The following is a 14,331-nucleotide window of genomic DNA, read 5'->3' as shown; positions in this document are numbered from 1 at the left end:
GTCGATACGTCATTATCGGACGAGAAAACGCGTAACAAGTTCGTCGAGCGGCCCGCCAGACGGAAACTTCCCCAATTCGCCGGGAGAAAATGCACGATGAAAAAGAGGGGGCGAAGCCGGTTTGTCGGCAAAAACTTCGACATCTTGCCGCGCCACCCCGCTCTGAATAATTCATAATGCGGCGTCTCGAAATCCACGGCTCCACTCTAATACATCGATAACCATCCACTTGGCCAGGGTGCGTTCAGAGCACCCTCCGCTGCCTCCGCGACGATAATCTGTTGTAGGCTCCTCTCCTACCTGTCGCGGAAAATCTATCGACCCGCTCGACGCGTTCTTCCCCTGGATGGGCCCTTCCCTTCGACCAGTTTATTTTCTTTCTCTACGGCGGATACGCGTCGAATCGGACAGCAACGAGATTACTCATTCGACAGGATAGTTCCATTAGACTTTAGAGAAGGTGATTAAGGAATTTTCAGTGAACTCCATCCGTATTTAGTTGAAGCAATTCCTTGTTTTCCTTGAATCAACGTTACACGATCGGTCTTTGAAGTTACTCGCATTTTTCTCGTATTCCCTTTACCAGTTTCCCAGTGAGAGAGAAAAATCTAATTAATCTCCGCTCGCCTCCGGTTGATTGGTGAGAGATCGACGCGAGGGAGATCGGCCGCCCCACGCGGATTTAATTCATGTCCATGATTCGGTGTGTTTCAGTAGCGGGATGGTGCAAAGTGTCGGTGCTAATTTGTCCCCGGACCAAACATTCGGATCGATTCGATCGCTGTCGGTGACGAGAGAAGTCGCCAGCTTCCCTCTGTCAAGAACGCCCACGCCGCCCCCGCAGCACAGGTGGGTAATCTTCCGTTTCTTCTAATCCGTCTTCGCAGCCGACCGTTGACACGCGTGAGACGCGTCTTCGAGCGAGCCAGCCGCGTGGGAAGCGGAGGATCAATTTTCACGGCGCACAGATTTCATAATTTCAAGCAGAACGAAGCATGAGTGCAATTCATCGTGGCTCCCTTGAGAGTGGAAGGAATTTCGAAGGGTAAAGAGGCGCCAGCTGTAGCCAAATGGTTAAGGATCATGAGAAAAGAGGGGACGAAGCCTTTATCGCGTGATCTTTTCTTTTAAACTTGGAAACGCTTGGTGAACTGGTAGGTCTTCGTTGTTTTCGCGTCAGCCAACTGACTAACACGATCGTGAGCCGTGATCGCAATGGAATTACCACACGAGCCGTCGTCCTTGGGATCAAAGCGTCAGTTTTGAAATTGACACGCTGAACAGGAGCGCAGAACGCGATTTGTTTCTGAATAACGATCGACATTATCTGAATTTCTAGAACGAGTAGCGTCAGATCGGTACGCGGTTGAAAGATGCAATCGATGAGACAGAGTTTCAAGTGAATGGATCATCAGCTTGCTCTCGAGTAAGATCCGTCGAACGCGCGCTATTACGCGCACAGCGCGGCGTTATTATTCCATTTGGCGTATCGTCCGCGGGGATCATCAGAAAGAATAGTAACCAGGTTACCAGTGGCGATGTTCGACGGTGCGCGCCGCTGGTGATTAATATTCATCGCGGCGCGGATGCTTAAAGCGCGCTGCGATACACGGGGCCGTGAGCTGTCAGCAAAAAGCGCGGCACAAAGCGCCTAGCAATATTGACCTATCTAGGATGGCGAGCTAGCAGCCGTCGCCGCTCCATATGCGCCCGTGTTACCGAACTCGTCTGCGTTTCAATCGAGCCACGCGAGTCCCGTCAGACTTTGAATTCCATACAGCTACCGTCGCGCGATATTTAGTCACGCGAAATCGATCGCGCGATGAACGAACGCGATCAACACGTGGCGATGGCATGTCAGCAAGCCTCGACCTCGCGATGGAAATTAATTCCCCGTTTCCTACGAGGAACCAAATAACACGAGACCGTTCCACGTTTCAGAGCGGCCACGCTGACAAGCCCGGAGGACCTGGCGAACGTAGGAAGCCCCCTGCGCGAGGCGTCGCCGCGACCGGAAGTGCGCGTGGTAGCGCCGTCCCATCGGGCTGGTAACAACGCGAGCAACGCCGCAGGGAACGGGTCCGCCCATAGGAAATCGGTCAGCATACTGCTGCCGGAACACTCGAGCGGATGACCCCAGCAACAGCACGGCTTTGTGCACCGTTGCGACAAGGACCCGCCGCCATTGACCTAGGAATCCAGCGTGAGAACAACCGAGCGACGTGGGTACGGCGAACGATCGTCGTGCCGCGATCGCGCGACGAAGAGGACCCGCGATCACTCGTTCCTCGTCGAGCGATCGCCCCGTTTTTCCGTCGACAACGACGTCGCGGTGCTTCCGACTGGATCCTCGTAACCGCGCCACGACGATGGGGACCGTGCGCGATTCGAATCGCTGTTGCCAGTCGAAGAAAGGGGTTCCACCGATACCGAGGTCCACGGGGATCGAACGAAGCCAAGTGGACAGGCTGGCGCAGCTCTCAGGCTATTGGCAAACATTCAATTATCGACTCTGCCACGTCGGGTAATTTACGATAACGGAGGGACAGCCGGGACACCGACGATTTGTCAACCGATAATTGCCCCCGGCTAATTCGTTCGCCCTTAGCCTCGTGGATTTTTCGTATCTTATTTCAAACCGCCACCGTGCGGCCGTCAATTTGCTTCGGAGATTCTCTTGCTCGGAAAGTTTGCCTGAAATCGGAAACACGCGACGCGTCTACCTTCTTCTGAGAGAGAGGGTGCGTTTGACGAGCGGTCAGACGCACTGGGAACTCGCGACGCTATTGAGGGATACATGGGCTCTCCAAATTCAACGGGAATTCTAGTGTGTATGCGTAGTCGTGTCTTGGCTGAAAATTAGCTTGTAAACTTTGTCCGATTTGACGGCGTGCTCTTGTACCCTGCCCTCTTTCAAAGAGGAGCGATCGATGCAAGAAGGTAGACGAGTAGGCGGACACAAATTGAGAAGAGGTTCGCCGCGTCAACAGTTGCTGAAGCTTGCATAGACCACGTTCTGCAGAACCAGTTTAGAGATCGCGTTTCCTTTTCACACTCTCTTGAGAGGAATCTGAAATCTCTCACGCATAAAAGAGTGCAAACCAATATGGCGTCAACGGGAGTAACATTTATTTATTTCCAGTAACATTCCAACATTCACAAACATTTTATTGCCGAACAAATTTATCACCGACAATCGTATGTCTTGCGATAAACTTTTGTAATTTTTATACGTGAGCTTTTAACTTTCCGCGTGCTTACTTTTCGTGACGCCATGATGGATTTTTCCATCCCATTTCCAGCTTCTTTCTTTTATTTCTTCTTCAACTTCTCTCGCAGTCTGCTGCGCGTACAAAACGATCTAGTGGATTTCATTTGTTACTCGATGCACACAAATTGGTATGCCCATAATGGTCCAAGATTAATTGAAATTGCAGCGGAGCCTCTTGAATTCGATCATCCATTATCCTTTATCGAATAACCTGATCTTCGAACGTTCTACCATGCAGTGTCGTCTAACAATAGATACTATCTATTGCATAAAAGTAATGGTATACGATAATCCTGATGAAATGCATTTTTACTTGCGTTTACAAATTTAAGTACGCAACGAACTGCCTATTATTTTCATTTCCATGGAAACGAATCATATTTCCTCGCTTAAAAATTAATCGTTTCACTGTTGGAGAATAGTTCTGTCCAGACGTTTGTGCTTCCTTATCGTTTAAAATCAATATATGAGGCTCGACTAAGTTGAATGTTAGATTCCTTCTTCCAAATCTCGATTCCAAGGCGGATCGAAACCATCTTTGCAGAACGCGATCTAAATAGTTCCCATCGATCGAAGGGAGAGGGATGAAAGTGCGTCCGCGTGATCACGCGAGGTTCCTCAGGGCTCCCTTTTAGGCGGCGGCGACGCTAATTTTTCGCGACGCTTATTTTTAGCGAACCCAATTCCTAGCGAAGCTAAAAATCGTTCGTAGCTTCGAAACGCGAGCGAGGACCGAGATATAACGGCCGAGTTACGACGGCCGTGATCGATCGCTCCTCGTCAGCGATGACCTTTCGAGGCATTCTCGTTAGAATGCAACTTCTTCGCGGCTCGAGAGGCGATCCTTGATCGCCAGAACCACCCTCGAGAAGTTTCGACCGCAAAAGATTAATTGGAGGGATGCGCGATTTTTACCCCATCCGCCAGAACGAAATAACGTTTCCATCATTACTGCACGATGCTTCACCCCGCGTGGAACGCTTCGAGCACCCTTTCTTTTGGTTCGCTTAACCAAATCTCACGCTAATAATTCGGACGAACGGCGGAAAAGCATCGGTTTAATTATCGCTCGTTACTAATCGGCTCTCCGCCCGGAGAACAGGAAACAATGGTGAACAAGTGTCAATTTAAACGTCGTAATTTAAGGGAACTCGATTACTCGTCGTACGTGTTTAACGTCGTTGCTAAATTGTTGCTTAACATTCGAAATTCGCATCGTGTTCATCGATTATCCGTCGATCGAACGATTTTACGAAGAACAGAGCGCGGCGGAGCGACAAGTGTCGAGCGCGCTTAACGTATACAATTTTAGATACGACAATCAACGAACCCCCCAGGTATCATTCGGTGCGAGTTGCGTTCTCCAACGGCGGCCATCGCGTGCACCACCTGAGCAAACCACCGATCGAATCGACGACGGATCGAGGAGGAACCAGGGCGAATACGCGCGCTTTCACACCCACGGAGAGAACATCGAACATCGCTGCATTTACTAAATACCACCGCCATTCCATCGTCGCCGCTACAAGCTGCTATCGAAGCGAAGAATCGATTTTACACAGCGCGTTCGTAATTTACTTAACAACTAGAATAGTGGTAACACCTCGCGCGACGAACGAACTTCCCGTTTCCAATCCCCCGTTGAGGAATCGCCACGACAAACATCCTGAAGGCAATTGGTTCGCGCGGATATCATCGTCGGGAAGAACCATGAAGGAAACGTGCTCACAGATACTAATTAAACAAACGAAAATGGGAGAAGAGAGAAAGAGAGAGAGAGAGAGACGAAAGAGTTAGCCGCGACGAGAAGCGGCGAAAAAGGTACAGAGAAACTCGAAGGAGAAATGATTTTGTACATTTTTCCGGTCACAGCCAACCCTTCTATAACCGCGATTAATTTCTACCGCGCTGGAAGAATCTCAAAAGCAAGTAAAATGTAAATCAGTTCGATTCGTTCTGTATTAAATGAAACTTTGCATCCTCAGAGCACCAGTAACCGTGTTGTAAAAGGGTTGACTGTACTCTTTCTGGTAAACTAACGAATCCACTGTTTGATAGGATCCGTCAATCGGACCTTTGCCCACGATAATAGATTTAAGTAAAACAAAACGAAAAAAAGCTAACAAAAAAAAACAAAAAAACACGCTTAGATACGTATGAAATTAAATCGAGAGAAAAGACTCCCGGGATTCGTTCGAGAAATCCGCTCGATGGTGCTTCGTGGGTTAGTGCTTGGTCGAGAACGTCGAGGAGGCGTCGTTTAATTATCGTGGGCGCTAATTACACAGGTAGTCTCTAAGATTCTAGACTTAAGGCGAAACGCGTACGACTCGCTCACGATTCATCGCCTGCTCGGCGATCCGAGCCTCTTCTCGGTCGCGAAACGAGGAAACAGTTCGCGATCGACGATGAACGTCGCCGAGGGTCGATTGAGGGAGGGAATTTCGAGCCGGGCGGGCGCGCGAGATTTTTAAAATAAGACTCTAGTCCTGTAAATACGTAGGTAGACGATGCGTCGAACTAAAGGACGATCGGCGGAACTGTTGGCTCTGGACGAGTTTTCCGACACCGAAGTAAGACGTTTGTGGCTCGCCGTCGAGATTATCCCGCTGTCCGTTGCAAATCGTAAAAACCGACCGTTCGATTAACGACGACCAATTACTGTACGACCTTAGCGTTCGTTCCTCCAAACGAGCGTTTCTAATACGGATTGTTCGAGAGGGGCTGTAACATATTAGAGGAGAATTAGATTTTTTATCGACACCCGTCGAACAAACGAAACGCGTTCCAGAGACGAAGAGAATCGTGATCGAGACGAACACGTTGGAAAAACATACATCTTGCCTGAATTGATCGAAGAAGAATTGCTCCCACCCTATTTCGCCTTACTCATGAAACATTGGATCATCCCAGTGTCATTTGTTTCTATTTTTATAAAATCTTTTCAACCGCGAGAGATCGAGGGCGGTGTCGCGCAACGGAGATACAGAAACTGCCCGATAATGAACGAATGCGAATGGTACGACGGGTGTACGATCGTGCTCAACGAAATTCTGATGTTACCCTTCGAATCGAACTTCGTTACAAATCTCCCGAACAATCCAACGGGGCACGTGTCGCAGAACGAACTTCCTATACCGCTATGCAAACCCTTCTGAGCATCGTGCGAGCTGAATCCTACGCAACAGAGCCGACCGAAGCGTTGAACGGATCGTTGAACGCGTTAGTCCTGCGTGAATTCGTGGACGTCGAGGAGAGCCCGCGCAAGAGGAACCAGGGATGGGACGAGTAAAGACGAATCGCAAGGTATCATCGACCACAAACGTATTACAGAAGAGGACACTGGTTTCTGATATATCCGACAATATATTTACATTAATCGTAAACGGTTCTAGTACCAGTTCTCATTCTATAGTTCAACTCAGCGACGATTATTCTCATACACCCATACGAATCAATGACGAAACGAAGAACGAGCGAAGGGTAGCGAACTGATGTAGGTCTCAGCGAGGAATACTATACAGTGATCGACCTAAAGTTGCTCTGTGCACAGAACAAAACGAAGAGGAGAGAGATGAGATGCTTGTCCGATCTTGTACAGCGAGACAAGGGCACGTTGGTCGTGCTAGGGAAGCGTGTGCCAAAAGATGCGTCGAATTACTTGCTTACATAGCGATACGCGAGGCTCACTTTTTTTTTTGTACTCCAGCGCGCTTGGTATTATCCGAGACGAGACTCGTGACTGACGTGGGATCGAGGAGGAGAAGGCGGGCGTCTTGTTATTTAATTATTTAAGGGTTGTTCCTCGTCGAAGATGCCATACGCACGTGCACGCGTTCGCGAAGGAGGAGAAAAAGTAGGGAACGATACGGTAGGGACCACTACCGTGGACCATCGAGTCGGAATCGAGTCGATGCATTTTACTTTCATCCGTGGTCGGGACTAAGTACGACGTTTACGTTCGCGGAGAGGGACTCCCGACGTAGCTTAAACTTGGCGTCCATTTGGATGCTGAATGGTACATGGATTACGTTCCCCATGATTATTGAGCTGCACCGAACTAGATACGATACGGAGATTACGAGCACGGGGAATCTCTGCGACGAATCGCTGACTGGTATCTGCGAAAGTTAAGTTCGATCGTGATTCGAATTGAACATCTATAGGGTACAGTAAAATTATGGTAATTGGTGTACACGGGCATTTTTTTTAACTTCTGTTTGGGGAGGGAACAATGGAGGCCAGAGTTGTACGGAGTATTTTCATTTCAAATCATATTTGCTTGATACACATAGTATAGTATTTGTAATAACCCGAAGGTATTCAGAGCACTGATGGACAGTGACATGGTCAAGGTGTTTAACTGACCTTCTTCAAGGATCAATACAGAATACATGTAGAATAGTCCAGCAATGCTGACCTCATCCTGTGCGATATACTCGAGTAGTAATTTAAGACTCTGTACAGAGAGCGCGAGTGGTTTATTCTGAAACCTGCCAGTCGTCGATTCGTCGCAGGGAGAACACTCCGGTATCCAGTTGTGAGGATCAACGTTTCTCGCGTTTCATTAAAACGATAGGAACAACGTTCTTGTTTCTCCTTCTTTCATTTCTAAGGGAAGAGAAAGCGTGGAAGAAGGAGAGAGAGAGGGAGAGATACAGAAGGAAATTAAGGAAGAAAAACAAATATTGTGATAGAAAAATGTAGCAACGTAAGGCGTTATAAATGTTATGATTTTAGGTAATTAATTAAACTACGACTTAAGGATGCGAGCAGAGGAAATCTCGAACAGCGGCAGGAACTCTGGTTCAGCCGCGATCAACAGCCTGAATTGTTAACGATCTGATCAATCGCATCCACGCGGCATCCACGCGATACTAATTAAGCGGAATCTGTCCGAATAATCGGTTTTATAGCTGTCGATGAAAGAGGCTGATTAAACGATACGATGGAATTACATATACAATATATGTATTCATATATATATATATATTATTCATGGTAGATATACGATACTTTACATGTAACGCCGGTGGAAACTAATCCCCCCTCACCCCCATCCGCGTTTTTCTCACACGTTACTTCAATCATTCGTCTCCGAGTCGTTTCTAATCCATTTGAATTCATTTGTACGATCGCGCGCTTCGTAACTGGTACGCAAAGCGATTTCAAAAGATCCGCCGGCTCGAACACACCAATCAGACGGGGTAAACTTAAGTTTCGACGGTGAGATTGATCGAGAACGAGCTATCGACTATTCAGTACGGGTGAGTTTAAATGTCGTCCGTCGATTGACATTGTAGATTATCTTTTTTCGCCAACAGTCCGACGCTGGGGAAAATCTGGTCGGGTAGAGGCGGGAATGATTGCTTAAAATGATAAAACGCTTTTTCTGGGAACATTAAACAGTCGGACGTGTGTATTTGTACGAAGTGTAAACGAATATATTATCTGCAACGACTTAAACGATTAAGGATACGTTTAGCGCGCTCATTTGTGTCTGTGGATTACAATTACTGTACGCGCACCTGTTGATATACGTGTAAGTGCATTAAATTTTGCATTTCTTTTATTTCTCGGTACTCTGGTAATCGCGTCGATCGAGTCTTGTCAGCGTAAAAGGGAGATACATATAAAAGAAAACAATTCAAACAAATTTTATGACCGGTTCAATTATTATTTCGAGCGAATAGTAATTTTTGTTGGCCGCGTAAATCAAATGGTGGGCGTATTCAGAGTGACTGGTGTCAAGTGTTCAAGATATCTGCCCTTATAATTAAAACAATAATTCTATATTTGTTATGACCGTTGTTGTTGTTGATCCATAGCAAGAAATAGAGCGTAAGGATTCGGGGGAGGTGTTAAAAAAAATACATCTGCGATGTTATTAAATTGTCTAATCGTTCTAAGAATTTAGGCTATCGTTCTAACGTGTAAATATAATGGACAGGACCTTCGCGCGGGTAGATTACCCGTGTAATTTACCACGGATGCGTTCGCCGTTAATTACGATTCGACAAAATTGCTCCGATAATTTATCATATCGCGTGCAATCTTCCGCGATTGATTAAACTCTCGATAGATAATGCGTTACATCAGTGAAGGGGATCAAAAATTAGGAATGAAGGAACGCGTGATCCTTTCGAGGGATGTTATCATTTTATCGTTTAAAAAGAACAATTCGAAACCCTTCGATATTTGATTTTATATAGGTTGCCGCGTCCAATCAGCATCGCCAGTGAACTGATCTTTTGAAATCCATTTGTATGACTATCAGTGGTAGCGATTCCTCGGACGAGAGTCGAGCGACTCTCGCGGAACCGAGGACTTCCGTTTGCATCAGAAATACGACGAAACGATACCGTATTTTCTCGAAATCGACGTTTGCACGCGTGTACTGTAAATTCGCAATGCACAGACTTGTGTGCAGGTTGCTTTCGTTACGTACATCGAGACTTTACTCTACACGTTTCGTAAACGTAGTTATACAGCGTGGTTGTAGAACGAATGGACTAGGAAATACGTTCTGATCGATTCACAATCACGCTGTAAAGATCTCTACGGGCATGATAACACCGAAACGGCCGTACACGCAGTTTTTCATGAATTATATACTACATTGAACGAGTGCTGTGACGATTCCTTGTCCGTCGACAGCGTTCGCCATTCTTTTCTCGTCGTTCTTTTTTATACTACGTAAAGAGATGGAGACGGTAGAGGTAGAAGACGAATACGGCCTATTTTTTCGATAGCGCATAGTTGGTATTTAATTAAGAAACGATATAGGACACCTTTCCAATTGCGAGCTCGGTGATGAACGGAGGCATGTCTCGTCAATGACTCCATCCAGCGTGGCTGCCTTTTTTTTCTTTTTTTTTTTGTTTGCTTCATCGAATGAATGTTCCATAAGCCGAAAACGTACGATATTATTATATTGAATTTCTTCTCAGCCTCATTTACTCAAGTCCACCTAGCCTAATATAGTTTTACACCTGTTACTATTATGATTATCATCATCATATTACTATTATTATTATTATTATTACTATCGTTAACGTTAATAATCATTACCAGTTTATTACTATTATCATTTTTATTATTATTCTTATTATTACTTGACATTGTGTCGATCGGATTAAAGGAAAAGAAATAAATAAAAAGAAAAAAAAATAGTGTGCTCTATACTCGGTATCTGTGTCGAAAACACCTATGCATATATTAATGGTTATGGCTATATACGATTAAAGCTCCAGTACAGTAAGGAACAGAGAAACCATTACGCTCCCCCCTTCGTCCACCGATTTATAAAAAAAAGAATAGAGAAAAAGGGATTACACAAGAAGAAAACGAGACGTCGTTCGATGAATCCACAGCAAAATGCATCAAGCCATCGCGTTTCTAACAGAGATTTACATCATCTGGAGACATCGACGGATACTTATCATAACTCGATGACGGTCATGCTTGTCGAGACCTATCGCGTACCACGACGTCATTCCCGCAACTTTTGTACGTACATACCCTCTAGTTTCGTTTCTAATGAGGAAGAAAAACTCGATGCGTGTTCGTAAGGGAACGAGAGAAAGTTGCAAGAGAGGGAGAGAATGAGAGAGCGTAAAAGAAAGAGAGAGAGAGAGAGAGAGAGATAGAAGGAAAGAGAAACGATATAATCGGTTCTTGTGAGTCTCATTACGTGTATCGAACGTATGTCCATGCGTTTCGATATGTTAATGGTGAGGAAGATTGATGAAACGCATTGTATTCATCCCCGACACATACCTATTTATTTGTACATTATTTTACCGAATAAACGTGCATCTTTTGCATCCTTAAATTAACCGATCGTTTCACTTTTAGGTGCAGGCTGCCTCCACTGTTTTGGCGGCTCATGTGACTAGTAACGAGAGATTTCCATTTATGTTCACTTACTCACGAGTCGAAGTTCATTAGAATCAGTCAGTAAGTTCGCATTATTATTTTCAATTTCGTTCATTAACGATTTATTTGATCTTGCTAATTAGATGAAATTAAACATGATGCGATAGATATTTTCTGTTGATAAAATAGGTAGCAATCGTTGGAGAAATCTGCTCGGCCAGAGTTCGCATTTTTAATGTGTAGGATTTAATCGTAAAGATTTGAAAAATGATGCGTGGTATTTTAATTCTCTTTTTATTGTCCTTTTATAACATAGTGCACAGTAAATAACGTTATATATAACCCATTTGTTATAGTAATCGTTTTCTAAAAAGACAGATTATTTACTTATCTCGTAAATAGTGTTGCATATATAAATAAATACGTTCATAGTGAAAGGACAGCGACAGCTGAATAATATTAGTGAACTTACGCTAAACACCATTCTCATCGATGTTCCATCAGTTAAGTAGTCGTTTAATAATTGAAAAGATGCGGATAACAGTGAAGAGTTTCACGAAATTGTAGGATATTAATAAATAGACGATAAATATCGTCGATACGTCGACGTAGGCATGTTTATATGAGACAAAATCGTTTACAGTACCATGTAAAATTCGTAGGTTGCTTAAACCGCAGTAATAATCTTTTAGTAAATTCATTTGGCATTTCCTAACATTCAGTTTTTACCAAATTAAACAGCCACTTTTTCTTTGTACATCCCATAACATTTGGACGAGATCATTTATTAATAATTTCAAAATTTCTTAAAAATCCGTGAACGAGATTTAATCGTGAATTACCTAAAGTAACGATGACGATATCTAACGATTCGTTTCCCCTTAATAACGTGTAGAAATACGTTCCAAAGATATATTTAATTGCCACTACAAAACCAGTGTTACGAATCGCCTAAGACTTTTGCACAGTACTGCAAGTTGAATACGTGTATGTATTAATAACATATTTGATACTCCTTGTACCACTTCGCATTTCTTAATACGCATCACAGATATGTCGTTGTTTATAGAAAATAAAAACACATGAATAACACAACGGGAACGAAACTTATCCGTCGATATCTAAATCGGGCGAATCAAGATAGCATAATCTCAAATACATTCCAATCGAATTTGTTGTCATTGTAACATTGAAATCAATTCGTACTCTGTTGCAGAAAACGATTACGCAGATACATATATATATATGTTACATGTTCACGCATAAAATTAGGAGAAAAAGGCGCGTCCGTTTTTTTTTATATATAAGCCACTTCGTTTTCGACTAATGAATAAAAGGGTAATCTCAACTCTGTAAACTCTATCGTTCCTAAATTACGTATCTGTATAGTTTAGGCTGTTCGCAGAACATTGAAATCGGTTCGAGACACTTCATACAGTGAAGTAGATTCAAATTTCTCGTGCAACTATTACTCATGCTACGATCGATCAATGTTTCATTTTTAATTCACCCTCGACTCGGCATTTTACGCAGTTCCTTTTGCTCGAAATGTATCTCTTTATGCAATTCCAGCTGATCAGTTTAATTATTAATCGTAGTACGGATTAAAGTTTGCTCGCATTCCTCGTTTCACAATTTAAAGTTTCAAACGGCTCGCGCGGTAACTTCAGAATCGTGCGCATGCGCGTCACGTGACCCATAAAGGATTGCTCGCCGGTGAGACACGATTTCAAGCTCTGTCATTTCTCCGCGGAGAATTAATATATTACGGAGGTAATTTTTATATTCAGCGTTCAACAACGTCACAATTAAGGTGTATCGTACAACACTGCTAACTACGATACGAGAGTAAACACGGTACAACGTGGGAATCAGAAAAATATAATCAACGTACCGAAGCGGCGCCATCTTGCGGGACTTCGAGGCTGTGCCTATGATCATAATACCAACAACTTTTTAACAGTTACCATGAACTTTTTACGCGGAATTATACAATAAACATTAAACTAGCAATTGTGCGTACTGCGTGATACATTGTATGTTACATGTGCCGATGCATCAGCTTGGATTTCTTCTCTACGTGTCATCGAACGTGTGAATAGCCAAGCGTCGCAACAGGCATCAACGACCCTCATCCTGATGAACAGAGTTTTTGGCGTGACATCCAACTTGGAATTGTATTCATTGTATTTACCCTTGAATTTTTCTCGTTCTAGCTACTTTAAGTAACGATAGTTAAGTACATACGTAAAATTGTATCCGATGTAACAAATTCATGAATGAACAAACACCATGATCGATACATTCCTTACTCCACATAAACAACCTAATTAAAATTCATCCAAGTATACTTTGACACTTGTCGAAAATTGTTTGCATAAAAAAATTCATTCGACCGCTTTCAAAGTGTTCATAGTGAGAGAGAAATGAACCTTCGTCGAACGCTGTGACAAATACAAGGCTGAATTGTTACAGAAACACTTCTCGTTGAACACATTTATATAGAATATAGTTTACGACAACACCCAGAGCCATAACTTTTATATAAGTTAAAACTAGGAATACATGTTCGAATAGTTCCTATTCGTGATTTACTCTTTTCAGAGTTGAAAACATTTGTTTCAATTTTGTATTTTTCTATGCAAACTAAATATAAAATCAATAGAAATAGTTGACAGTACATATTACTGACAACTTATGGTAAATATTTGTGTTATATCTCTCTTATATCAAGAGAGGCAACATATTTAATTAAACCCCTGAAACTCATCATTACAATAGTGTAATATTGAGTAAGCAGCACTTATTTATCTTTAGACATTTGATAACTATCGATTTAATCGGTTACTGATCTCTCACGTTTACTCCATAACAAGAATCGAGATGTCTTTTAACGAACAAATCTGCTTTCTGATACAAAAACACACGCACACTTTAAAAAAATATATATAACGTGGAATTCTTACGAATAAAGCCCAAAATTGGTAACTAATAACGTCAACTATGTTAATCGCTCTTTTCTTACAAAGTATCACGTCTGATTCTGCTTCCTCTTGTGTAGTGGAAATCTCAACTGGTTTGTGATCAACAATTGTCATATGTTCGTTGGTCACAAAACTTTAACAAGTTATAATATTGAGATGGGATTAGGAATACTTTTGTCGCAATAAATTATTTCCTAA

The 14,331-nt window shown here is 43.4% G+C and overlaps 1 protein-coding gene across 5 annotated transcripts in view; it reads left to right on the top strand.

The window, feature by feature from the left end:
• LOC143431517 (uncharacterized) overlaps positions 1-2,386 on the top strand; it is a 45,597-nt gene extending 43,211 nt beyond the window's left edge. For 3 of the 5 annotated variants that reach the window (XM_076908301.1, XM_076908304.1, XM_076908305.1), the window contains exons 5-6: positions 715-849; positions 1,942-2,384. In XM_076908301.1, coding sequence (XP_076764416.1) covers positions 715-849; positions 1,942-2,134 — 328 coding nt within the window. In that variant the 3' untranslated portion in view covers positions 2,135-2,384. Of the gene's footprint in view, positions 1-714; positions 850-1,941 lie in introns of all 5 variants that reach the window. The other 2 variants (XM_076908302.1, XM_076908303.1) reach the window with 2 other exon arrangements.
• The last annotated feature ends 11,945 nt before the right edge of the window (positions 2,387-14,331 follow it).

The sequence above is a fragment of the Xylocopa sonorina genome, chromosome 18, assembly GCF_050948175.1.
Source record: "Xylocopa sonorina isolate GNS202 chromosome 18, iyXylSono1_principal, whole genome shotgun sequence".
Classification (NCBI taxonomy): domain Eukaryota; kingdom Metazoa; phylum Arthropoda; class Insecta; order Hymenoptera; family Apidae; genus Xylocopa; species Xylocopa sonorina.
Note: the sequence above shows the minus strand (reverse complement) of the source record. Positions and strands in the feature narration are given on the sequence as shown.